Source organism: Vanessa atalanta, chromosome 18, assembly GCF_905147765.1.
Source record: "Vanessa atalanta chromosome 18, ilVanAtal1.2, whole genome shotgun sequence".
NCBI classification, from domain to species: Eukaryota; Metazoa; Arthropoda; class Insecta; order Lepidoptera; family Nymphalidae; genus Vanessa; species Vanessa atalanta.
In genome coordinates this window covers 2,395,702-2,421,687 of record NC_061888.1, presented here as the reverse complement: position 1 = coordinate 2,421,687, position 25,986 = coordinate 2,395,702, and the positions used below count along the sequence as shown (strand labels likewise).

The 25,986-nt window shown below is 32.3% G+C and overlaps 1 protein-coding gene across 3 annotated transcripts in view; it reads right to left on the bottom strand.

Moving 5' to 3' along the window:
- Nucleotides 1-25,986, bottom strand: part of LOC125070854 — a 175,147-nt gene that overhangs the window by 16,762 nt on the left and 132,399 nt on the right. For all 3 annotated transcript variants that reach the window (XM_047680846.1, XM_047680847.1, XM_047680848.1), the window contains 2 exons: nt 21,379-21,997; nt 3,305-3,417 (listed from right to left, as the gene is read on the bottom strand). In XM_047680846.1, coding sequence (XP_047536802.1) covers nt 3,305-3,417; nt 21,379-21,975 — 710 coding nt within the window. In that variant the 5' untranslated portion in view covers nt 21,976-21,997. The remainder of the gene's footprint in view (nt 1-3,304; nt 3,418-21,378; nt 21,998-25,986) is intronic.

The following is a 25,986-nucleotide window of genomic DNA, read 5'->3' as shown; positions in this document are numbered from 1 at the left end:
AATATATAAATGATAGTTTTATTTTAATTTTTGTCTTAATTTTGTGGGAAGCCTAAGGGATGTTCTCGTTCAACAAACTTCATTTTTGTTGTTTATGTTTAGTGACTATTGAGGGATTCGTGTATGGTAATACACGTACAAAATGTGTGTTACGGAAATATTGTTAACAATGTAGGTACTTAAATTTATTTGACTATACTTTGCTAGTTTTTCTTACCATTACTTACAATGCCTGAGTTACTTGGGAACTAAACTGTTATCTCCGTCGTGCCTGTAGTTACACTGGCTCACTCACCCTTCAAATCGGAACACAACAATACTGAGTTCTAATGTTTGGCGGTAGAATACCTGATGACCGGAATCCGTAAAACCGTAGAATCTACATTCCGAACCGGCGGTAGTCTTATTTATACTAATATTATAAATACAAAAGATACTCTATCTGTTTTGTTTTCCACTTAGCCGATTTTAATTCAATTTGGTATGAGGTAAGTTTGATTTTTAAATACCTAACACATAATGACACACTGGCGATAACTAGTGCTAAATATAATCCTGTAAAATTACGAACGTGCTAGTATTTGAATAAAGTGTGCTTCGATTTCGATTATTAAAATAAATGAAATAATAGTGAACTTTATTACAAAATATACACATTTATATATGTATATATGTGAAAAGGTACTTGTGTGTCTTATTAACTACGTTAACTGTAGTCTTTTGTTGTGAACTAATATTTATTAAATGAAGTCCTGAACATTGTATTACAGTAACAAACGATTTTAGAACGCGTTATGATAGAGCGATCTCTTTGGTTCTATTTCCGGGTAATGAAGATTCAATATTTTCTATTTCCCGGGCGCTTGATTTTGCATGCAAGTTGAAATGTGTTCCTTCAAAATATTATTTTATGCTAATGCGATAGATCTACATGCAATGGCAACTGACAGTGCCAGAACGCTGCCAACTGAGGAATCTACTTTAAATAACGTATAGATTTTTTTCACTAGTAAGTAACTTTGGCCTGTAAAGTCATTATTCTCTCAACTTTATAATAATTTAATATTTACAGGTTCCTGCATACGGGTTTCCTTACTTACTTCAGTTTAATTATGACACTAATCTGTGTCCCGGATCCTCTCAATTCATGTCTAATTAAAAATTTATTAGGGCAATATCGTATTATAATTTAGACCTCGTTAAGTTACGTTATATATCCGACGACGTCTATCTGTCCGTACATCGACGTTATAAATACGTATTGTGTGTATAAATCGGGTTTAAGTTACAAGATACCAGCACCAGAAAGAGAAAGTGAAATAAAATTCAAAATATACTAATTAAGTAACTTTATCGTGATTAAGAAAAGTTACTTTCCATGTCTGCTTTTTCAGACTAATTGTCGCTTGTGAGTTTGTTCGCGGTTTAGGGTTTGTTTGTCAGGTTAGATTCATCATTGGTGTTTAATCTCGATTTATACCGAATTTCATCAATTTCGGTTTTGTTGTTTGGTCGTGAAAGAGCAACAGACGGATCCACTTTATATTAATACTTTATTTCTAGAGTTACTTTATAATTTTAGTATCGAATTATAGGTAATAGTTGACTAATAAATCCTAATATTGTTGAGTAATCCTTTTGGTCACAGCAAAAGGATTACTCCGCACTTGAAAATGATTTTGTAGACACAAGTTGTTCTGGGCAGAAAAGGCTCTTCTTATATTAAAAAGGTTTGATAGTTTATTTTCACCCAATTGCTAGAATGCAAAACAAAAGGCAGAATTTTACACATAAGATACACTTTCGTTTCCTACACCACAAAATAAGAAATAATAAAAAAAAAACGAGATTTTTTGTAGGATCTCTGGTTGGAATAAAGTTGCTTTTGTTATATATTATGTATTAAATCAACAGCGTATGAGAATCCCGTGTGAATTAAAACCATAAGAAAAAAATGGTTTTAATTTTTAATTTTTATTTTAATAAAACTGTATATAAAAGAAAGAGGGGAATAGGTCGTCTGGAGGGGGCATAACGTTTTTCCCTTACGTGACAATTTCTGCCAGTTCACTGTTCTGTAAGATTAGCAAAAGAACTTCGTTCCAAAAAAAAAAATACGGAAAAACCCACGATATGATCCTCATATTCTTATTCCTGAACCATCACAGCTCCTACCAATTGTATATCAAGTCTAAATTCCACGTAATTGTATGAATAATACAAATTTCCAAATGTTCAAACATCAGAAGAACGTACGCATTAACTTCACGAACAATTAAATCCGAGAAATCTCGTTACTTGCAGTGTCATCTGTTTAAGGTCGGGATTAAATCTCGAATAGGTGACAGCAATTCTAATCAACTTTCGGTCCATTGCTCCAGACATATGTGACGACGGCTTTAACGACGATTAAAGTGTCACATCCACGCCTGTCTTCGCGGGATTCGAAGGCGCTAATTCGTGAAAATATTGTATTGCTCCTTTTCTCGGAAGATTTCATGACAAGTGACAATTATATGTTGAGTTTTGGATTGTCGTACATTAAAAGTGTCTAACTTTTCAATTAAATTTTATAAAGTGTTAACGGTGTCTAGTTAATATATTTAATTGGCATATCTATGTATATCTAGAGATTTAGTTAGTGCTAGGGCTTTGTCCACCCATCTGATTAGATCAGCCATTCATCAAATATTCTACTGTCAAACGGCTGTAATTAGTATCGTTGTGTTACGGTTTGAAAAGTGATTGAGCCAGTGTAATTGTAAACACAAGGGGTATACCATCTTAGTTTCCGTTAGTATTTTTTAGAGTACCAATGTCAATGAGCGGTGGTACGACTTACCGCCAAATGGCTGAATTCCATTCCTATTTTTAAAAAGAGAAATAGTCGAGTTGTTAAGATTAAAGTTTACATTTGTCTTTTCAATCTTACCGTTTAAGCTGTGCAGTTGCTTTATTTCAAAACGAAATAAATTTGACCATAAAAAAAAACAAAAAATCAATTTCAAAATTAAATCCAATAAGTATATGATAACACATTCACGGCTATTATTTTAACCCTGCCAGAAATTAAATGCTCGCGATGTTACAGTACAACTTGCATTCGTAGCCGTTATGATTTACAGAAATAAAACTTTTCCATTATTATTCCAATTTCAATTAACATATGAATTTGCAAATTATTTTTCCATAAGACATCTTCAACTAAATTCAAGTAATCATTTTCTCGTAACATGTTTTCCTCCATCCTCATTCGCCTTAAGGTAATAGCTGTTATTTTAAATCAAGTTCTTAGCCCACTTACTTCCAAACAAGTATGGCGCCTATAAGCACACCCACGATGAGCACGATTGAGCAGAGAGCGATCACCGCTGACGTTTGAAGCGATGGACCGCTATGATTGTATGCGTCTATCTTCTGTAAGGGAAAAGAAATGTATTAAAATTTAAAATAAACAATATTGGAATATTTGCTAGATTTTTTGCACTTACAGAAACATCTTTTTGTCTCTCTTTGATGTTGTGATATCTCTCAATTGGCACTAAGAGTCTTATAGACTTACGTCAAGCTATTTTTTATAAAATTACATTATTTATTCAACCGAAAGCAGGAATACATAGCAGATGTTATAACATCAAAAATATTACTAAATATTGAACTGAAATAAAAAAGTTTAGCAAACATTACACAACAGCAAATCTAATAGTTTGGTAAACGGCCAAAAAGTTGTTTAAACAAATAAATAAAATTAAAGGTTCAAACATTTCATTGTATTCTTTCGTGATCTAAAAACATCGAATCAGCATTTGGTACAGGTCCAACAGCGTACTAGATAAACATTACTGTTGATAATGAATTTGAACTCGACACATTCATTCGAATAGTTAACGTTGACAAAACAAATGAAAATTAATCAAAGCAAAATAGTGTATCAATGGACGAGTATAATTCAATTCGTAAATCCTTGGAAGCGATCCAACGAATCGACAGAACGTGATACGTACAACACAATTGTATCTGCCATTTATCATAACTCGCAAAGCAATATAGGCATTCATGCCACCGTTGAAAGATGATAATAGCGTGAATGTATATCGCAAGTGCCATAATGAGTTTTGGACAGCGTGCAGCTAATTTGTCTTGTAAGTAAAGAATCGTCGATCCTTGCCAAATGTGCTTACTTTTCGCTCGGCGCTTGTGGATTTTGGCGATCATTGCTTACGTCTGCCAAAGCATACGTAATATACAATTTCAATTATTCAGAATCATATTTTATGATAATACAATTTAAAAGATCGTATCATTTTATTATTGCTGCCATTTTATTTTTTATTTAGGTCAAAGATATTACAAGTCTTACTAGCGATTATAACATCGAGTTTGTGTTAATAAAAATGAGTAAATACTAATGAGTCGTTAAGTTGTAAGAATTAAAACCGCTTCATGTTTTCAAACAACAATTTTAATTTTCACTTTCGATTTGAATTTCGAATGTTTTGTTAGCTTCGAATTTTAATCGAAAACAATTTAGTTCCAACAAAAGTGTAAAAACCGGTTCTATATTTCGTTTCTTTAGTCCGCCATGTTGGATGCCCGCCATTTTGTAATTATGGATACCGCAAGTTTTTATATAAAAACTGTAAGAATAGGTGTATACAGTATTAATATCTTCATAGCTGGCGTCACGCATGTTACAAGGGGAGAAACGGTCATTATAAGCCCCATGTATTTTTTCACCCTTGGGAGTTTTAGCTGGTTTTTTGTCTCTAGAAAAAGGGGTCGTTATTGAAAAAAATGTCGGGTTCGTGTTTTAAATTGCTTTATTAGACACAAAGGTGATATCGAGGTATAAAGGGAATTCCAGACGATTGACAAAACTAATGATCCCGAAAATTATGGAATTTACGATTTGCAATCATAAATTTTTCATTTTTAATTTTATGCAATTTTAAGGTTTAATCAACTATCATTAAAGCTCAATATTGTTTGATATCGTATCATCCCATTAAACGGTAAATTGGTTATTCCAAAATCAATGCGCTATCTATATTATGTTCGTTATCTACTTAACTAAACTATTCAAAGGTAATTTTATTTCTGTTTTGATATCGAAGAAAATGGTATGAAAGGCGCTTATTGCTCAAACAGCAATCTCTTCTTTCAAGCTTTGAGTGGACGATATTATACGACAAATGTAAGCAGCGAGGAATTATTCATTGAACGTCATGTTATAAAACTAAAATACAATGCCATAAGAAGCAAATGTGATTTTTTTTAAATATGTTTTGGAGTTATAACTATAGTATCTGTTGTCTATTCCAATCGTAGAAGGAATGACGATAAACAAACATTAGATTTACGTATTCCATGCGATTTGCTAATAGCAGGTATATTTGGCACGACTAACAGTTCTTGATTAATATATCACTATAAATAAATATTGGACAACATCACATACATTACCCTGATACCAATGTAAGTAGCTAAAGCACTTGTGTTATGGAAAATCAGAATCAACGACGGTACCACATACCCGACCCAAGACAACATAGAAAACTAATGAACTTTTTCTACATCAACTTGCATGAAAACCTGTGTACAGACTGCTCGACCACGGAGATCGTCAATTATTTAAAACACAACACTATTTCGCTTTACTACTTATATCCACTTAAATGTTTCTTCTAAAGTTCCGATAACAGTTTCATCAACGATCAAATCGGCATTTTTTCCATAATGAATATCATAGATTTTATTCAAGCTCTCGACCAATAATGTCACGTCAATTTTATTTCAAATGTTATTCATTGGTCTTTTATCCTCTCGTGGTTGGAATAGACTAGATCTTACAAAATCTCAACGCTGTTTATAAGAACATGATATGTTAAATATTTAATACTCTTTATTAAGAACATCAGAAATCATATCTAATTGTCTGAGATTTCGCAGCGAAATAAACGTCATCTGGTAATTGTCCATCTTGGCATTCTTATGGACGACACAATCTGCCCAAAAGTGGTCGGTGTATCTGGCAAAATTACACCCGACTCGTCACAGATGACGCAGGTATCCTCACGACCTTCCTCGAGGTTTACTTTCGCCGCAGAACTTGAGATGAATTATAAACACTCTGAGACATGATAACTCCACATACGCCACCTAGTAAGGCTTATCAGTACGCTGTCTACATATTCTACCTTCTCTGATTAATGTCATGTTTAATTTTTAAAATCTAGTATTTAACATACTTTTAATAAAGATCGCAGTGCTCCTTAGTCAAATGTTATTAAGTACGTTTATTATAGTATCGGATTTCAAAGTTTATCGGATCTTGATATGTAGTACATTAAAATCGAACGTTTTTAAGTAACAAATCATTAAATTAGTTTCCTATGCATCATGCGATGAAGCTGACCGTACTTCTTTTATTATTATCGTATTATTGAATGACTCCTTGAACTATTGTACCCTTAAGCAAAACGTCGTGTACATATTATAACAGAAGTCAATCATGTTTAAGTCTGAATCGTTTCACGCGAACAAGTTACATTTCTCATCGATACCAAAGTAACTTATCTTCAAAAAACACATTTCGAAATCATTATCACTAATGTTCAACATACAAAACAATTATATCGCTTTTAATGAAAAAAATCAAGGCTTCTACTGTTCGTAATTATATTCTCGAAGCAGAATTATGATTCACAGGAAAATGTCTAGACGTGTCCGCTAGTTGTGAGAATTTTGCTTTATTCTTTATAGATATGGGACACATCAACTGATACAAAAGACGTAACAATATAAAAAAAGTGTTAAAGACTTAGACAGTGACGAATAGTATTTTTTTTAACTAGACATAGAACTGTATTAGAACAAATGTGTGCGTATCTATGTACTAGGTGGAGGGTGTATGAGTTTTTTTAAATATGTGTGAGATTTTTTTTAATTTATTTGTTCTTAACGCATTTGAATTATTGCTATCTTAAATTTTAGTTTTCCAAAATAACGTGTTTTTAGGTTCATGCCAATTTACAAACTATTTTACAAACATTGGGTTACAACTACAATTTAGTTATCACGTATTTAAATTAAACGAGTGACTTTAAGGTCCATTAAGCAATGACGTGTTTTAAATGTCACAGTTATCAATAATAAACCAGTTATATACGAAGTCACAATATATTTGATAATAGCGGTAACATAAGACCTTTTAGTTATGTTTCAATTATACAGTATTCAATTACTTTAGCTCCTTAATAGATTTAGTTTGAAAATATAATCTATAACAAGTTTTCTATATTAACAACTGTGGACGGCTAGCTTAGGAAATGATAATAGTCGTCATATACTCAACCCTCTCTATAGCGCCTTCCCTAGACGATATAAGTCTAAAGAGGTACATGTATAGAACGACCGTCTATTCTCAACCTTCATGTAGGCTCCCCGTTCTCGGAAGAAAATCCCCTACAACGCCGTCAAGGTTAACAAAACTAAATAATAGACCTGGTTACACTGAACTATAAATTGAAATGTCACAAAAACGATTCATATGATACGCAAAATGACACTTCCATTTTTAAATTCAAACTCGCATATCAATTGTTCAAAATTTTCGGAGATATTGTAAAGGACTTAATATCTTAACCCCCCTCACCCACTCTAACACATGTGGCACCGCGGGCGGAAACTAGTTGCGATATAATTCATTATGATCAGCATTGCTAATCAATATGAGCATATTGTGTGAAATTTTTGGGGTGGGTTAATGGTTTTGGCAATAAAAACGCTCATTCAACGCAATTAGGGTGCGAGGAAACAATATTATATACGTGACTACGGAACCATCGAATTAGGGCTGGGGCTATCAACATGAGTTCCAAGATGTGTTTCCTTTGTAAGCTATTACATTTCATTGGAATGATAACAGAAATATCTAAATTACCTGACTTAAGACATCATTCGCTTAAGGAACTGTGATCAGATTGAAAAATTTAATTAAACCAATAGTAACTAAACCAACATAGTAGTTATAGGTATAAGTTTAAGTTGTTTTACCGCAAATGCATCACTGAACATAACCATAGTTTGACTGTCTGAATAACTAGTGAGTGGGTGGTACCCAGATGTGACCACCACCACTAGAGAAAGTACATAATGTACATTACTCAGATACTAAACTTTCTAAAGGTGAAAAATGTTCGATAGAATATAAATTAAATTTAAAATTATTAGTAGTAACCAATGATTTTACTAAACCTAGCGCATCGGTATTTAGATTGGTAGGTATTAACGATGGATTGATGTATGTATGCATGTATAGTAGAGATTACGAGACGGTTGGAAACAATAGCAGGTTCGCATATAACACTCTCTAGGGGTTATATGTATGACGTCCACGAAGATCCGATATTAGTTATGAATCTATTCATTTACTACTACTAAAACTACTATTAATTACAGCTTACTCTGCCACGCTGGTATATAAGGTTTGTTGGATAAAGATGTAATAGAATGAAATGACAGAAATTCCTTATTAAAACAAATTCTTAAAGTTAGCATCTAAACGTCCCACAGCTAAGCTAAGGCCTCCTCTCCCATCGAGATTAAGGTTTGTAGCTAATTTCACCAGGTGCTCCAATGTTCCATGTGGCAGAACTGGGCCTTGGTTTGAACCCACGATCATCGGTAAAGATGGAGGCATTACACTATAGTTATACAGTAAGCATGAATCATGTATGTTACACAAGATAAATAAATGGTTTTTGAAGATTAGCCTATATCGTTCCTTGGAGTTAAAGCTTACTTTATACCAAATTTTATCAAATTCGGTTAAGTGGTTTAGTCGTGAAAGAGCAACCAAGTCAGAGTTACCTTCGCATCTATAATATTCGTACAAATAAATGTATATTCGCTTGGGTTGAGTCTACTGTAACTGGTATGGTCTAAGCCTAAGCCTGTGTGTGTCCTACTGGTTTAAGAGTAGAAGACTATACTATACACAATTTTAAATTTATCGTGTCTTACGTCATACTTTCAAGCAATAGGGTTTTATTGGAAAAAAAGTCTTGTTCATTGTTATTAGAGTCAACAGTTTTTTATATGATTTGAAATTTACGATACGAGTATCATTACCTTCAGAGACTTTATTGCTAAAGATGACACACACTGCATAATGCTAGGTTAAGCTGAGCATACTCTAAAGGAATTCTATTGATCGTTCAAAGTAAACCAGCTCTTAAAATTATAGATGTAGGATTCAAAATGCTTTAAGATTTAAATACTTGTACTTTGTAACTCTCAATGCCTCATGTACACGTTAAACAATGTAAGATCAATCGGGTATATATCTTCGGACTGTATCCAACTTACTAGACAGAATACATGTAGTCACTTACTCAATACTAACTCGGGGATATATTACGACTGTGTCCGAGCATGTAATAAATGTGACTATAATGTCCTTATATTACTCTAAGTATCTATAAAACGTATTCAAACATAGTTCTTAAATGTATTAGTTACGTAAGTATGTTTATAAATGATTGCATATATTTGGTTAAAATTATATATTTTGTGTTCCTTGAAATTAGAATCCCATCAAAAACATAAATGTAAAAATGAGAGCCAAGTTAAATATTATGATATATACCTTGGTTGTTGTCTTCAACGACAAAAGAAGTGAGATCTAAATTTGTGCCAAGTTAAATAGTCCTTTCTGAAATTTATTTATAACTACATAAAATATCACTTCTTCTTATAACTTGGGGTAATATATTGTTGCCTAAGGTCTGACTTGGCTAGTTCTTATATGTTTATAAACACAAATTGTAGTTTGTGTTTAGAATAACAAATTATAACTCAGAACATCTAAGAAGAATGGAGGACAGCTCAGTATTGCTTAGTTAGTATTAACGTACATTAAGAGCTGCGATGGTTCAGTCACTAGAAAACATGAATCTTAACCAGATATTGCGAGTTCATATCCAGACAAGTACCATTGAATATTTGCGTGCTTAATTTGTGTTTATAATTAATTTGTAACAGGCTTAGAACTTACGAAGGCTATAATATAATTTGTATATGAGAACTAGCCAAGTCAGACCTTAGGCAACAATATATTACCCCAAGTTATAAGAAGAAGTGATATTTTATGTAGTTATAAATAAATTTCAGAAAGGACTATTTAACTTGGCACAAATTTAGATCTCACTTCTTTTGTCGTTGAAGACAACAACCAAGGTATATATCATAATATTTAACTTGGCTCTCATTTTTACATTTATGTTTTTGATGGGATATCACTACTTTTTGTATATAAATTATTAGTAGGTACTTATTAATAACAAATTTAATACCAAATGGTTTTTGTTAAGCTATTCTATTTTCTTATGTTTACGTGGTATAATTGTCTTTTTTTTTATACGTTCTTATTTTTCTTTTAGGTACCTCTGAAATGTTCGAGTGAATTGCCCATTCAGTGTCCGGATATTTTTTACGCGTTTTCTGTTTATACTTAATTTGCCCAAATAGGGGTGGTATAATGCGCGCAGACGGTTGTACTCTACAATAGAGCTCTCTTGTGTCTTGATTTGACTTGGACCTAAATTGATAAGATGTACTCCATCTAAGTTTTTAACTCTAGAGAGGCCAACGTAAGCCTGCTCTTTACTTAATAAAGAGGAGCCTATGTCGAAAACAGCACCTTCAAGGTGAAGGCCTTGTGATTTGTGAACAGTAGAAGAATATGCTAAGCAAATAGAGAATTGTTTCCTTTGAACATATATGTACATTACTTAATACCTGTAACTTGGTTTGGCTTTTAGTTCGCAAATTAAATTATGTTTAAATTGAATTGTTATTTTACGTGCGCTATTGCTGTTGTCGACGTCCTCAATGTGCTTTCTCTATTTTTCCATTGGACCCATTCACCAGTCCTTTGCTGACATCAGCATGCTCGCTCGATACTGTTCTTCCAAGCAATAAGAATCCCCGTTTGTAGCGCTAGAGTACAAACTTAAATCATTCCTGTTACGATATACATACTCTACTACAGTCTCACGAAACCTATTTTATTGTTGTATACTAGTAAACTCAAACAAAAAATATGCAGTCGAATAGACTAGGCAGCTTCCATCGGAAGGCATTGAAATAATTCTTATGAGCGCGGTTGCTACTCGCTCAGACACGTCCGCGTTAAGGTTTAATCGCAACGCTTCTATCCCGCTGCTTCGGCGTCACGTCGCGCGCCGTGTACCGAAAAGCCTATTTTTTTTTTTAAAGTATATATATAGATTTTGCACCATTGATGTGCGCTAAATGCTAGTTAATAACGTAATAAATACCAAAGTCGGCTATACTAATAAGTAATAAAACGGAAATATTTGGATTTAAAAAACTTAAGGGTGGTATTCAACTTGTTATATATTCACGTGAAGACCTTAAAATCTACATTAAGACCGGCTGTTATAAGTTTTGAATGCTGGTTCTTACATCATTTTTTTTATTTACAGTTATTACAGGAACTAAGTATATAAGGTTTCCTATAGACCCAATAAAATGAAAAATTATAATAAAATGATAAAAAATTACCAGTTTCAGATTTTTTCCTTTATATTGGCCTAATTATCTACCTGCATGCCAAATTTCAACTTTCTAGTTCACCTGGAAGTAGGTTATAGTTTTGATCTATAGGTCAGTCAGTGATAAAAATGACGATTTTTAGACGTTAATATCTAAATAACCATTTGAGATGCGTTTATGAAATTTGGAACACATATGTATCTCGCGAATCTCAATATATCAGCCAAATTTGACACATTTATGTCAAATAGTTTTTGAGTTATGAGGAGGTCAAAAGTGGCTCCAAATGGTTCGTGTAATATTACACACGGTGCTGCACGCCAGTTCTGTTACTAGAACTTGGCTGACACGCTACCGCGTGTCTAGATATGATCATTAAATTACGGAATTCTTCAACTTCATGATAAATAATTTTAACATAATATAAAAATATAGATATAGATAGTTACAAAAAAAAAAACTATACTATTTCAGATAAGGGTTTAAATATACAATCACATGCTAGTCACTTACAACTTTAACATATTAATTTTAATTATAAAAACCTGTAAAACTATTTAATTTAATAAACAGTTTATTTTATAGTTTCAATCACTCTCTAGGGATGAGACCGTGGCCCAGTAGTGGAATATACAAATAAAAAAAAAAACTAATAGGTAATTCAATAGAAGAAAGTTACGTAACGTTTATTTCCATATCCAATGAAAGCATCCCAAAACATTATTCTCAATGAGATATATATGTAGATAACATAAACGATTACGATCGACTTTTAACAGATTACAAAAAATATTTCATAACGAAAGACAATTCATCCATTCCCGAGACGGTCATTGTATGGGACTACCATAAAACACAGATAAATATCGGAACACGGCCCCGAGAGAATTAAACTTGAAAAAGGGGACGTCGATTTGTCAAAATGTCCAACTATCAGCTGAGAAATCCGTCATCAGGGCGAAGACGATACATCGGTTATATCTGCTTCGATCTCGAACGAACAATATCGAGGTAATCTTAGGGAGTTGGTAGCGATTTTTTTGATTGCATTTGGATTACAAGGTAAGCAATCGCAGTAACCCAATGGATTGAAGCGATCATTGTATGCTCAAATGGGGGGATTTTTGGAGTTTCATATTAATACAGATATATATTTAAAATAATATTTACTTGGTGGTAGGGCTTTGTGCAAGTAAGCTATAGTAGGTACCTTATCATATTATATTTCCAACAAGCAGCAAAAGTAAAGTGATGTTGTTTTCCAATTTGAAGTAACTGTCAGTATAAGTGTGAGTACCGTGTCAGATGTCAGGTCCCAGTCATTGTGGCGATCTTTGGGGGAGGCCTATGTCCGGCAGTGGACGTCCTTCGGATGAGAGATGTGATGATGATGAGAACGTTGATAGTGCATTGATTATGTTAGGATATAGATACAATTTCGTAAGGCACCAATGTATATGGTCAGCGTGGCTAATTACCATCATATGGCCATTTTCTCGTCCGCCTACAGATGCCATAATATAAAAAAAATGTTATCCATGGCGGTATTTTTCTAAGAATGGATTTTTTCCCTCACACTCAGATACGACTACAAATCCGACTCAACAAAAAAAGAAAGTCAAAAAACTATTAATATTCAATATATAATAATAATACTATCGATTAATATGAGTACCAAACATATGCTTACATTATGGAATAGTAGTTTAGTTCACACTTCACATTATAGTACCTAAACGGCTATACCAACCCTGTTTTACAAGTTTTTATAACTTCATCTGGTAAATCTTGAATTAGAACTTAAAGCCATATTCATCATACTGGATTTAAATTTAGAATTTGTATATTGTTTTGTTAATTTTATATTATTTATTATTACTAATTATACGGAGGTATTAGTAATATACATTTTAAACAATGGTGTATCGTTCGTCCATGTCTCTTAAATATTATGGTGGTCCTTTTTATCCGTCCATCGATCGCAACGCAGTAGCCATTTGTCAATGTTAGGGGGCATTAATTATTGAAAAGCTAAGAAGAATTGAAAAAAAAAGGCTTAATTAATTTGGTCCCGGTTTCTAGAAATTTCTTTCTAAATTATTATTTTCGTCGGCCTCAAAACTTCGTTCGGAGTTTTTATCGAAATTAAAACGACTCCGCTGAGGGAATTTGAAATTTTAAGGATCATGGAAATAGGGATCGGCGAATTAATAAAAAAAATTCAATCAATACGGAACGTTTAATTGCCACATCAGAATTTGCTAATAGTCATCGAGCGGTGTTTAGTGAGGCTATACTGGTGTGCGTAATTAAAGCAAAAACATGAGGCAAGGTTTACTATAATTAAATACTGCAGATACTTTTAAATGTGCTGGATATATTTAAATGTTATGGTGAAAAAATATTCAAAAAGGCCATATGCTGTACAAGATTATATAGATGATAAAAAAAAACTCCACGCGTTACTTAGAGGTAGGGTCTGGTTAGGGTACCACCCTCATCATATATTCTACCACCAAACACCAGTACGAGCGAGCCAGTGTAACTACAGGCTTAAGGCACACATCAACTTCGTTCCAAAAGTTTGTGGCGTATTGGCGATGTAAGGAATGGTTATAAAATTTCTTACTGCGCCTGTGTATAGAGGTAATTCTTACTTTTTCGTCCAATCATCTGCAATGGATATTTTTCAAAATTCGAACTAATTTTAATCACATACAAATGTAAAGTAAATAATAACACAAAATAAAATATCGGAGCGAGTTAACTTAATAAGGGCTTATTAAGTTAACTTGTAACGCGTAGACAAGTTTTACTATAAATATATGCGGGGTCTAGTCGTGTGTGGTAAGATTATATTTACAAGAAACGAGGTAAAATAGAGACATCAGTGTCTTGCAAATTATAACGTATCGGAACAGCCTGTTATTTTATTTAATATGTACAGGTTTTTTAAAGGAAATACAGTGTTTATTTTAGTAGATATTACAAAACCTTTTTATGGACTTTACCTTAAAATTATAAGCAAAAATTTTTTACAAATTTTACATTTTAAGTAAGTCAAAACAGTGCAGTGGATTTATCTCTTAGATAATCTTAACTGAATATTTGAGATTCGAAACCGTGCGAGCACAATTGGGTTTCGAGTGCTTAATTTTGTGTTTTGTTAAGTATCCTATGTCTGATGGTAAATATAATCTTGATGGAAAATTGCATATGTTGCATGAAATGCTGCCAGATGTGTGTGTAATAAGAAAAACTCCAACCCCCTTCTCTTTAAAGAAGAAGAGTTCTTTTTCCTGCTAACATAAACAGGCCGGTATCTAATTTAACTTTATATTTTTAATAAATTAGTCGATACTATAAATAATTTACAAATAAAATTGAAGCTCATAAAAAATCTGTCCGTGTTTTATTACGTTAGGGATGGTTTTATATCTTCAAATATAAATCTAAACGGGAATCATACCTGATCAACAAAATAATTCAAACCGATCCATAAATTACGGAGTTCTGTGGCAATGAACATAAAAACTACAATTGAATTGATAATCCTTTGACCCTTGATGTCGATTTATAATTAAGTATTATTTTAAATCTGTCAATAGAGATCGATATCTTAACATTTAACGTGCAATAATCCACTACTGATGATAGAATCAACGTTACGACACTTGTCGTTATAATTAACCTTAACTATCGTGGATGCTCTCGGGCTGAATTGATTTTTGTCCTGTCCCTTGTGTCTATAATTACACCGGACCAATCAAGCCTTAACACGGCAATACGAGTACTGTTTGATATTGGAATAACTGATAACGTCTGACCGACACGACGGCCTTAAACAAAGCGATATTAAACACTGGTGTATCGAGAAGCTGGCTGGATGTGGCACTTTAAGACAGCTGTCAATATAATGACGCAAAATAATTATCTTAGTGTTAAATGTCATTATATTGTAAAATTAAAACCGTCGGCAGATGTTGCACGGCTTGACAAATGACCATATCCTGGTGCGAATTTTATGTATACTTATTGGATTGACAGTTATTTTCAGTTAGGCAAATATATAAAAAAATGTCGTATTTATTAATGTAGATGTAGCCTCAGTTAGTAGGGTTTACGCACGGACACCTGGATAGGTACCGACGCTCGTCATATATTCTGCCGTCAAAGAGCGGTTAGTATTATTGTGTTCTGTTTGGAACGATTTCTGAGGAGAAACAACAGGCGCAAGTGGTATAATACATATATTCAATGTAGGCGGTTAATTTGTCCATCCACCAAGCAGTATCATAAAAAGTGATGGTTAATCTAAATAGTGAAAAGAATGAAACGAAAATTAAATTACATTGTAAATTTTTATTAAAATCCTTTGTGAATTAAAAAGTAACAAAAATTAAGTTTAAATGGTCTTATATATAGAACCGTATATAATAGAAAGAGAAATAATGAGGATGATCGCCTGAAGGAGGGATAACGCTTTTCCCTTACGTGGCTATTTCAGCCGATTCATATTCGTTCTACTGTAAACCGCATAAAGAACCTCTTTCCAATAATTTTAGTAAATATTTAATATATTTACGAAAGTACGAGATTAGAAAATCACAAAAGTCAATTTCCGACATCGCTAACAAGTTCAGTTACAAAGTTCCAACGTTTAAACTTTAAACGTGATTGATCCGTTGCATCTGACGTTAAAATAACTCGAGCAATAAAATTGGAACTCTAAGAGCAACTATTTATGGTCCACATTCACTTGATGGATAAACTTTCTCGATAAAAAATTCACGCTAGTAAATGCAGTTGATACGGTAGAATGTCTAATATCGAAATAGTTTATATTTTGAGAAATAACGTTTTAATGAAAAACCTGTATAGGTTTTGTGTTTTTGGATACCGAACCAACAAAGGTGATTCTTTCTTTCTTGGTTGAGGTGTAACGAAAAGATCTAAAAGACAAGCAAAAATAGGTGAGGATTTTAAAGAATTCCAAACCATGAAAGACTTTTTACTTGGTGGTAGGGCTTTGTGCAAGCCCGTCTGGGTAGGTACCACCCACTCATCAGATATTCTACCGCCAAATAACAGTACTCTGTATTGTTATGTTCCGGCTAGAAGGGTGAGTGAGCCAGTGTAATCACAGGCACAAGGGACATAACATCTTAGTTCCCGGGGTTGGTGGCGCATAGGTGATGTAAGGAATGGTTAATATTTCTTACAGCGCCTTTGTCTATGGGCGGTGGTGACCACTTACCATCAGGTGGCACATATGCTCGTCCGCCAACCAATGCCATAAAAAAAAAAAACTTTGTCTGATAGTTAGGGTACGTGGATGTAAATCATAAGATAGATTTATTACAAGGTTGATGATTCGTGTACGGCTTTTACAAATAGGTTCAATTCTATATTCATCATTAGCTCATCTATATTAAAAAAGAAATCTTTCTAAGTTCTTTTATCATATTCTTCTCAAGTCTCATATATTTATTTTCTAACACAATGTTTTCTGATATTTATTTAACAAGGCCGATACTAATATGGAATAACCATTTTGTTATTGAAAAAAATTTTGAGTTGCTTAAATTCAAGATTCATTCTAAAATTGTCGAAACACCGTCATTTTAGTCAATTGAATAAATACATCAGAAACATATTTCTCAGACAGTCCATGAATATTAAAATAACATTAATTATAAATGAGACATTTGAAACAAAAACAGAACGCAACCAAATCCCTGAGTCATGATAGTATCTACATATAACAAGAGAAACGAAAATGTAATCCTTGAATGGCACTTTTAAATATTATGCGCATAAGAAAACATGCACCCTCATCTTAAACAATTAAAGGAACAAATACAAACATCTAAAGGTCTGACTGAAGTCGGTCGTTTAAGTTTTTTTTATCTTATTTTAAGAATTTTAATATGTTTAAACTGTGATGTACCTTAACGACAGATATTCAGTTGGCTTCTAATACTGCAACAATACTACTGTAGGTATTCATTTCCAATAAGTAGTTATCATAAATATTAATATTTAGACTGTGATGCGGCGTTAAAATACCGTAAAGCCAAATAATCAAAAACTATCCAACACAAATCTATAGGGACAGAATTATTCAAGAAAAAAGTATATAAATAGCTTTTAAATATCCTATTTTTCATCAAACCTTGGTAACTAAGATGTCCTATTATATCCCTAGTGACTGTTGTGATACTGGCTAACTCATACTTCATCTCTCTACTTCAGCAAACTGGAACACAGAACTATTTCGCGACAAAGTATCTGATGAGTGGGTGTTACCTAACCAGACGGGTTTGCACAAAGCCACCACCGAGCAATTAAAAGGTGAATAGGTAATTCTAATCAGAAGGGAAAATGTACAAATTCAAATACATTTGATTCCATTATAAATCATGAGGCACACAATCTCATTTCGTTTTTCTAATAATGAAATAACAAAATAATTAATGATTTGTTTTAAAATTTCATATAACTAATATTTCAAATGAACTTAAAATAAATATTGATAAACACAATGTTTATGTCAAACGTTCTCAAACAATATACGCACGCGTATCAAAATTTCGGGGAAAGTATTCCTTCACTGTGTACGATAACAAAACATGTATTGATATGAAAACAATCCAGTACTTAAAATAAGAAAAACTTCATAAACCATTTAATTAATTTAACACATCTATAGTTTAGAAATTCGAAAATCAAATTAATAAAGTTCAAATATCGAATAGAATCTCGAAGAATAAACAAAAAGAAGATTTTTTATATATAAGTTAACCGTCACATCGTTAGCATTATGAATCACTTGCAAATCATTTTAAATGAGATTTTTTATTTGTTAATAAAGCAAAACATATAATATTTAACAGGTTAATGATGTCCAATTTATGTTCACACGTCATCAGTAAATTATCCTCTAAGAGGTGACCAAGATACTCGAGTTAAACCTCTTTTAGACCACCCAATCATTCTGCTAACGATGACTCATAGCAAATAAGTATTAACACCTTTTCCTCATAAGAACTACGTATAAAAAGCATGAGAAAAGAGCTTTACGAGAAATGTTCTTGACAATTTATGTTAATAAATACTTAATCATACAGATTGAGAGTTAACACGACTTCTGGTTTTTAATCAAGCTAAAATTTACTAAATTCAGAATTGCTCCTGAGATTCTACTATAATAAATAATGTTTTGATTGCAATTATGGCCAGGCTCCAAACGCATTTTAGAATGCTTTTGCTTACGGGTTGGTTTTCTGTCGCCATACGTTTGGTAGAAACGTCATCAATTGATAAATATATTTGACTAAAATAAAACGAACAAGCTATGGTAGTCACAGATGTGTAACATATGATATATCAAGTTGGTAATATGCAAAATTAAAGTTATATCCTCTTGGAAAATGTGTTGAAACCATCCGATTGCTAACACTAGCAGGGCGCGTACTCATTGGTCAAATTAAATAACGCTCGCTTTCCTAGTTTCCTGTTACATATTTCCGTACCTTTTCACGAAATCACATCCATAGATTGCAGGAACACGAGAGAGCAAAAATCATGCTGTTAAAACTACATCCACGAATTATGCGTATTCGGTAGCTCTGGTCTGCTTAATTGAAACCATTGGAGTCTACACTTGAACCTTACAGATTTGCCTTTGATTATTTCTTAAAGACTTTTTATTTGGAAATAATCTTTGATGCAAATAATTTACTTTTTATAACTTCGATTTAACATTCATGTTTACTGCTATTTGATTTTATCAAAGACCGTAATACATTTAAAAATTAAATTCTAGCAAGTTGATAAGAATACCGAAAAGATCCTGCTTTCTCTCTCTTTTTCTTTCCTCTTACTTTATTTTAAAATTACTGTGATTTAAGATTTGTCTTTACTAAATTTGATTGATTAGGACTCTATATAAAATAGACATCACGTCAAAAAAATATATCTACAAGTAAAGAAAAACGGTTTGAAAATTACAAACAAATAAAAAAATATTTCTGGTGTATAATCATTTAATCATACTAATTACAAATGCAATGAAATTACAATTTCATAATTTAATATAATAAATGTAATTTTATAAATTTCCGACAACATCAAAAGGAGTCGCATATGTCTTCAAAATATTAAAACCCCAAACAGAACCTGGACCAGATAATAGTATAATGAAAAAATCTTAACGAATTACCAGGATTTTTTTTCCTTGTGCGTTGTTAGTTACACAAAGTGCCGCCTAGTGCCTGATGTCTTAATCAAACGAGATTGCGATACGTAAACCGCAGGAATTTAACGCGGGTTATAAAAACGAGATAAAAATGCGTTGAAAATTAGTTATCCGTTTCACGCTTAATTTATTGAAGTGATTATAGGAATAATAATCGTCTGATATTTTTTATAGTGGAGATAAAGTTTAATGGTTTGTGATCAAAGTTTATAACGAGAATGATAAGAAAGTTTTTGGAACAGATAAAAATCTCAGGCGACTTCTTTTAGCGTATAGTTGTGATATTTTATAGCAATTAAATTAAAGAAAGCTATTTAAAAAGTGATTAATTACACAAGTGATCCGACGACGAGACGAAATGACCCAGTCGTTAAAATGGATGAGTCGTAATCAAAGATTGCGGGTTTAAACCAAAGCAAGCATCACTGCATTTTCATGTGCTTAATTACTGTGAAATATAATTTGTGGAATGAGCTCTAAGCCTTCGCGAAAGAGTTCTTAGCGCAGCAGTACGATATTTATATGATATTACACGTAAACATATCCGAAGTAAAACGACGTTTATTTAAAGAGTCTTTAAGAAATAGTATCTAATGGTCGACATAATCCAAGAACCATGGTTTCTAACAGACATTTCACGAACCGACATTCTTTAGCAATAATGAAGTAATGAGGTAAGTAAATAGAAAGCTCGTATCAATGTTAGCATTACAAGTACTTACGAAATCCAGGCTATAAACCGTTACTCTCAAGTTTCATAATACTGAGTCAACAGAGAACGATGAACTAAAGTAAGCAAGACTTACTTTATAAGTCGAAGATCGTAAAAAACTTGGAGATGTAAAGATAAAATGTATTGTCGCAACGAGTTCATTAAAGCCCGCATATGACAAATATTTACTAAGAACGATAAGAGACAGGGTTATTCATTATTTTTTGGGAATGTTAAATTTCAGATAAGAACGTTCGCGATACGTCACGTTTTAAATGTTTTGTAAATGAAACAGGAAAAATGGTTTACGTTTTCGTATTGATAAAATATTATAGATTCATGTTACTGACATTCATTCAATTTTATTTAAAATCGTTTTAAATTTTCCAAAAGTTAGGTCAAAAACTGAACAAAGACCTCATTACTGGTGAGAAGTTTCAGAGCTTATTCGTATGGTACTAAATGTCAAAATTAATTATTATTATTGACATTTCTTTTTGTAATAAAATATAAAATACGATGCAAATTTTAATTTCTAAAATACCATTTCAGTTTATGTAAGCTTTCCAAGTGGACTGTTGCGGAAATGAAGTGGCATTCTAATTAGAATTTGCATTAAAATTTCCAACACATTTAAGTTATTCCTGTGTTTCTATTTTAATGAAAACCTAATTTTATTTTCCTTTACCGAGAACCACATATGCTAGAATAAAGTACTTTCCATGTCAATATGGAAAATTTCGTTCAGGATTTTATGTTTACATAACTGATCCTAATAATATAATAATACTATGTCATAAAATATACAAATAAATAAAATACTTACTGGTTCCGTATCGCAAGTTTCCAAATCCGAAATCGGGTCATCACCACAATAGTAGTCTGCCTGCAGGAATGGTGGTCGCGGAGGTGGTGGAAGCAGAAACTCTGGAGGTGGTCCAAGACAATCACACTCCGTAATGTCCGTGGGCTCCAAATCCCACATCTCGTACTTATCTAACTTAACACTATTCACAACCTTGTCGCTGTAATCACTAACACTAGAATATCTAGTATCACGTTTAACGCGGTTTACTTCATTTGTAGTTCTTAATTTTATTAAATTGGCTATGTATAGTTCGTCATCGATATCACTCCACACATTCTTTCTAACATCTTCATTATCTTCAAAGTCACTATAACTCTTCGTATCAGCTTCAGACGCTATAATACGATTGCTCTCACTATTCGATTCGTTAATAACTTCACTGCTTTCTTTGTTCTTATCACGGAAAGCATTTTCACTCTTAGCGTTTACCGATTTATCGTTTAAGTCAGGCTTTTGCAAATATTTTCCACTGAGATTTTTGTAAATAGCATTCTGAAGTGTCCAAAAAGCGTACGAAGACGCTTTGGTTGGACCACTACCGTATCTCTCGTCCATACGCGGTTTTCTTCTATTTTATCTGTAACAAACAAACATCGTTTAAATAAACCTTATCTCGTACAACGATCGCTGCTTCATCCAATTTCGTATCAGACGTCGAGTGAATCAATTCCATATTAACATCAAACCATTTATTATTTAATAGAAGAGTTAACACCTCATTTTGTATAACAAAGAGGCCGCAATTAATGACTACTACATCTAAAAGCACAATGGCTGCCTTGGTATCGATATCATCAGGGTCCATTGGTTATTTTAATTTATTTTTTATCGCTTCAGTTTAACCGGATGGGTTTCTAGGTATGCACGTATCGTGATGGTGTCAGAACTGGCCTCGAGAGTAAGATCAACGTTTCATAATATCAAACGATACTTACTTAACTGTTACGCTTACAAAGATTATAATCTAAATAACATAGTTTATTATTGATTACAATAAATTATATTTGTATTTTTTATATTTATTTATAGTTTTTATATAGACTGTCAGTTGACAGTTAATAGAAATTTCGGTATAATAGCGGAGATTTTACAAGTTAATGAGTTTTTATAATTACATGCACATTGGGGTAAAATTAAAGATGAATAATCTGAAGTGATCTTCATAACTTCTATCGAGAGTGATAAGCTATTATTTAATAAACTAAAACCTTCATGAAAATATATAAAACGTTATTTATTTTTGAAAGATATTACAAATGAACGCATTGTTTTTATTTAATTTTTTTATCGTATCAGAATCTATTCTTTTGTAATTATGAATATTTCGAGTCATTACGACTGTGAAGAACCACGTCTTATTTGAAACGGTGCTTGAATATTCACTAATGTCCACAATTGACACAGCGCTAATACACAATAGTTAAACGAAGAATGTTCCGAGAAGCCGGCGTGAGATTGCGGGGTCAGAGGGTCAAGACAGCTCCAAGTCACTCAATAATCAAACGGATGTTTAGCATAGAACCTCTGTAGATTTCATACATTACAATTCTTATACGGTACATTTTATATATACGATTGATTGGTTAGAAAACTGACAATAGATTTTATTATACATATACAGATGGTTGATGGGAATATGCTCCTGAGATTATTAAACAGCTAAAAGATATAACTCTTTTTCATTCTCATAAAATTAAAAAAAAAAACATACAAAATACTCTTTATTCAAGTAGGCTACCAACCGTCGGTACGTAGATTCTACCAACAATAAATTCAGTAATAACTCTTTTTTATCATTTTAATATCAGTACGTTACTAAAGTACAATTACATTTCTATATATCCTGTTCGAAGTCAACAACAACAAACTCCACGCTTTTTTTCAAATAGAAGATTGAGTAAATGAATATTACTATTGGTTTATAAGCCGCAAAGCAATCATCCAATTGGCATGATATTTTCGGCACCTATCATTGGCAAATTTCGATCAATACACATCTAAATCTTCATCACGAAACACTCCAACCATTGGTGTAAACCGTATGAAAATCCGATCTGTAGTTATAGACTTTATCACGTTCAGACAGACAGACTCGGTGGGGGGACTTTATTATATAATACGTAGTGATTAAAATAGGCTTTCACAAGTACTTTTACAACATACACAAGTAAATTAACAAAACCCTCGCTTCGGAATGATCACACAACTAGTTCATTAATATAACTGTTTAAAATATTATACCACAAAATGTACGCGTGAAGTCGCATTATAGTATATGTATATATTAGTAATTGAGAATAATAATACGTCTATTAGTATAATTGGATTTAACATATTGTTGTTGGTATGTCACAACCTTAATAAGGCTCTTAGATATCTCTGAACATATTGTTTTGTTTGATGGGGATTTTCAATTAGTCCGTTTATAATTTCAAGAAACGTATGTATTTAACATATAAATCCAATTAGGCAGTATGTAGGTACACATGTACCACATTGAAAGTGAAACCAATAAAACAAAAAAAAAACTTGTTTAATATCACGCTTTCAATTTTCTTAATCTCATTTAAAAAAAAAAAAAAACTCCTTGTAAAAATACTTTTTGATTAGTCAAACGATTTGGGAGCCTATTAATCTCGAATACACATACTTTTACATATTAGTAGGGTTTTGAGCAAGCCCATCTGGGTAGGTACCACCCACTCATCAGATGTTCTATCACCAAGCTTACTTAGTATAGTTGTTATCCGGTGCCAAGGGATAAGTAATTTAAGTTTCAAGTTCGGTACACGTCAAATCGACCAAAATGTCATAATATTAACTTCCTGCTTAAATCGCCTAAATCTAATTAAATATTATTGATCTAATTAAACAGTATCGATAATTTTATATTACGTCATTTAAAGGTACTTGGTTGTGAGCAAGCATGTTACCAGTTGACAGATTCAGTTCTAGATATTCATGCAGCGATAACCCCAGACGTCTCAAATATTTGAATAATCAACTGCCAATAAATACGAAAATACTTCCAAGAAATTAAAGAAAAGCAAGTCTTCCATTTCATATCTTTAATATCCAATAATTATACGTTTGCTGATCAATCACAGAAATTTAATAAATATGACCATATAATTGGATATACGGAGATCATTTATCATGGCACTTACAAAGACACGAGGTACGAACAGAAGATTACATAAATTCATAATTACTATCCACAATAACATTGACAAATGTATTCAATGGATTCCATTAGACTGCGTATGAATAATCATTTTGTTTGTCTAAATTCGGCGTGATTTCGATCATACTTTTCAACGCTCATTTATGATTGTTCAAACCTGACATTTAACAGTAATCAAACCTCATTGTTATGTATGTAAACGTCAATTAAAATAACTATTCGTAAGCTAAACGAAATGTTTTATTTGAATATATTCATTACTTAAGAAATTTGTTAATTCAATATGACATGTAATTACACTGGGTCACTTAAAATTGCCAGGAGATATGACGCATCGTAATTATTGCGATTGTATTATCATCGACTAACCCGATCGATGGTCATCCATATAGGTTGAGTCTCATTAACATTTTGGCGAGTGTTCGGAGTGTCTGACATCAGCACAATGCCAAGTGGAGGGCCCTCAAGCCTCTTAACGAACCTATTCTGTTGGTTTTCTCACGTGAATTATTACTAGTTGAGCAGGGTTGCCGGTTCGAGTTTTCTCGATGCGTTCGCAACAACTTGTAAATATTGGAATAACAATGACCTTAATTGACACATTTTTTTATATAATATTTCCATTTTTTTTCGTTTGTATATTGGTAGTAATACTTTCAAGCTTGTACCTTGTTACATTTAAATTAAAAAAAAAAAAAAATTGTAAATAAAAGTGCAAAAGGTACCAAATATAATTAGTAAGTTCATCATACATTGTAAATTAAGCAATTACCTCCTTGTTATTTATTAATTCTTTATCGGTGGTAGTTTTTACTTGGACTACTAACATATAAGGAATAATTTTATAACAAAAATTTACATGAACAAGCTGTGTTAACATATCTAGTAGAAAATTATTTATGAGTGCATTTATTTTGTTCTATGATCAACAGAAATAACGGCTACTAAAGTATAAAACTACGTGCAAAGACCAAAGGTTTACAAAATCGAATCGCATTTAAAACGGAATTGACGCAGATTTCTCAGTTATAATGGATTTTAGTTCGTTTATAATTTCATATTATTTTTAGCGTGTCAATAATTTAACGTTAAGAAAATATAACAACGTTCTCATGTCAATTTTATTGGTAATGGCAATATTGTAATTTTTTTTAAGTTAAACGGTCGTTTGGGGAAAAATTTTTTATGACGATGTTTTTTTAAAACAAATAAATTATAGTATAAATTGTTGAATTAAAGCTAAATATTACATTCTATACCATAAAATTTTATTGCGACAATTATTTTGATTTAAGCTAAATGTACATATTATGTATGAATGTATCAGATGTCAAATACTGATTACTAAGTTTCTTGTCGATTCTAGAAAGTATTCAAATCAC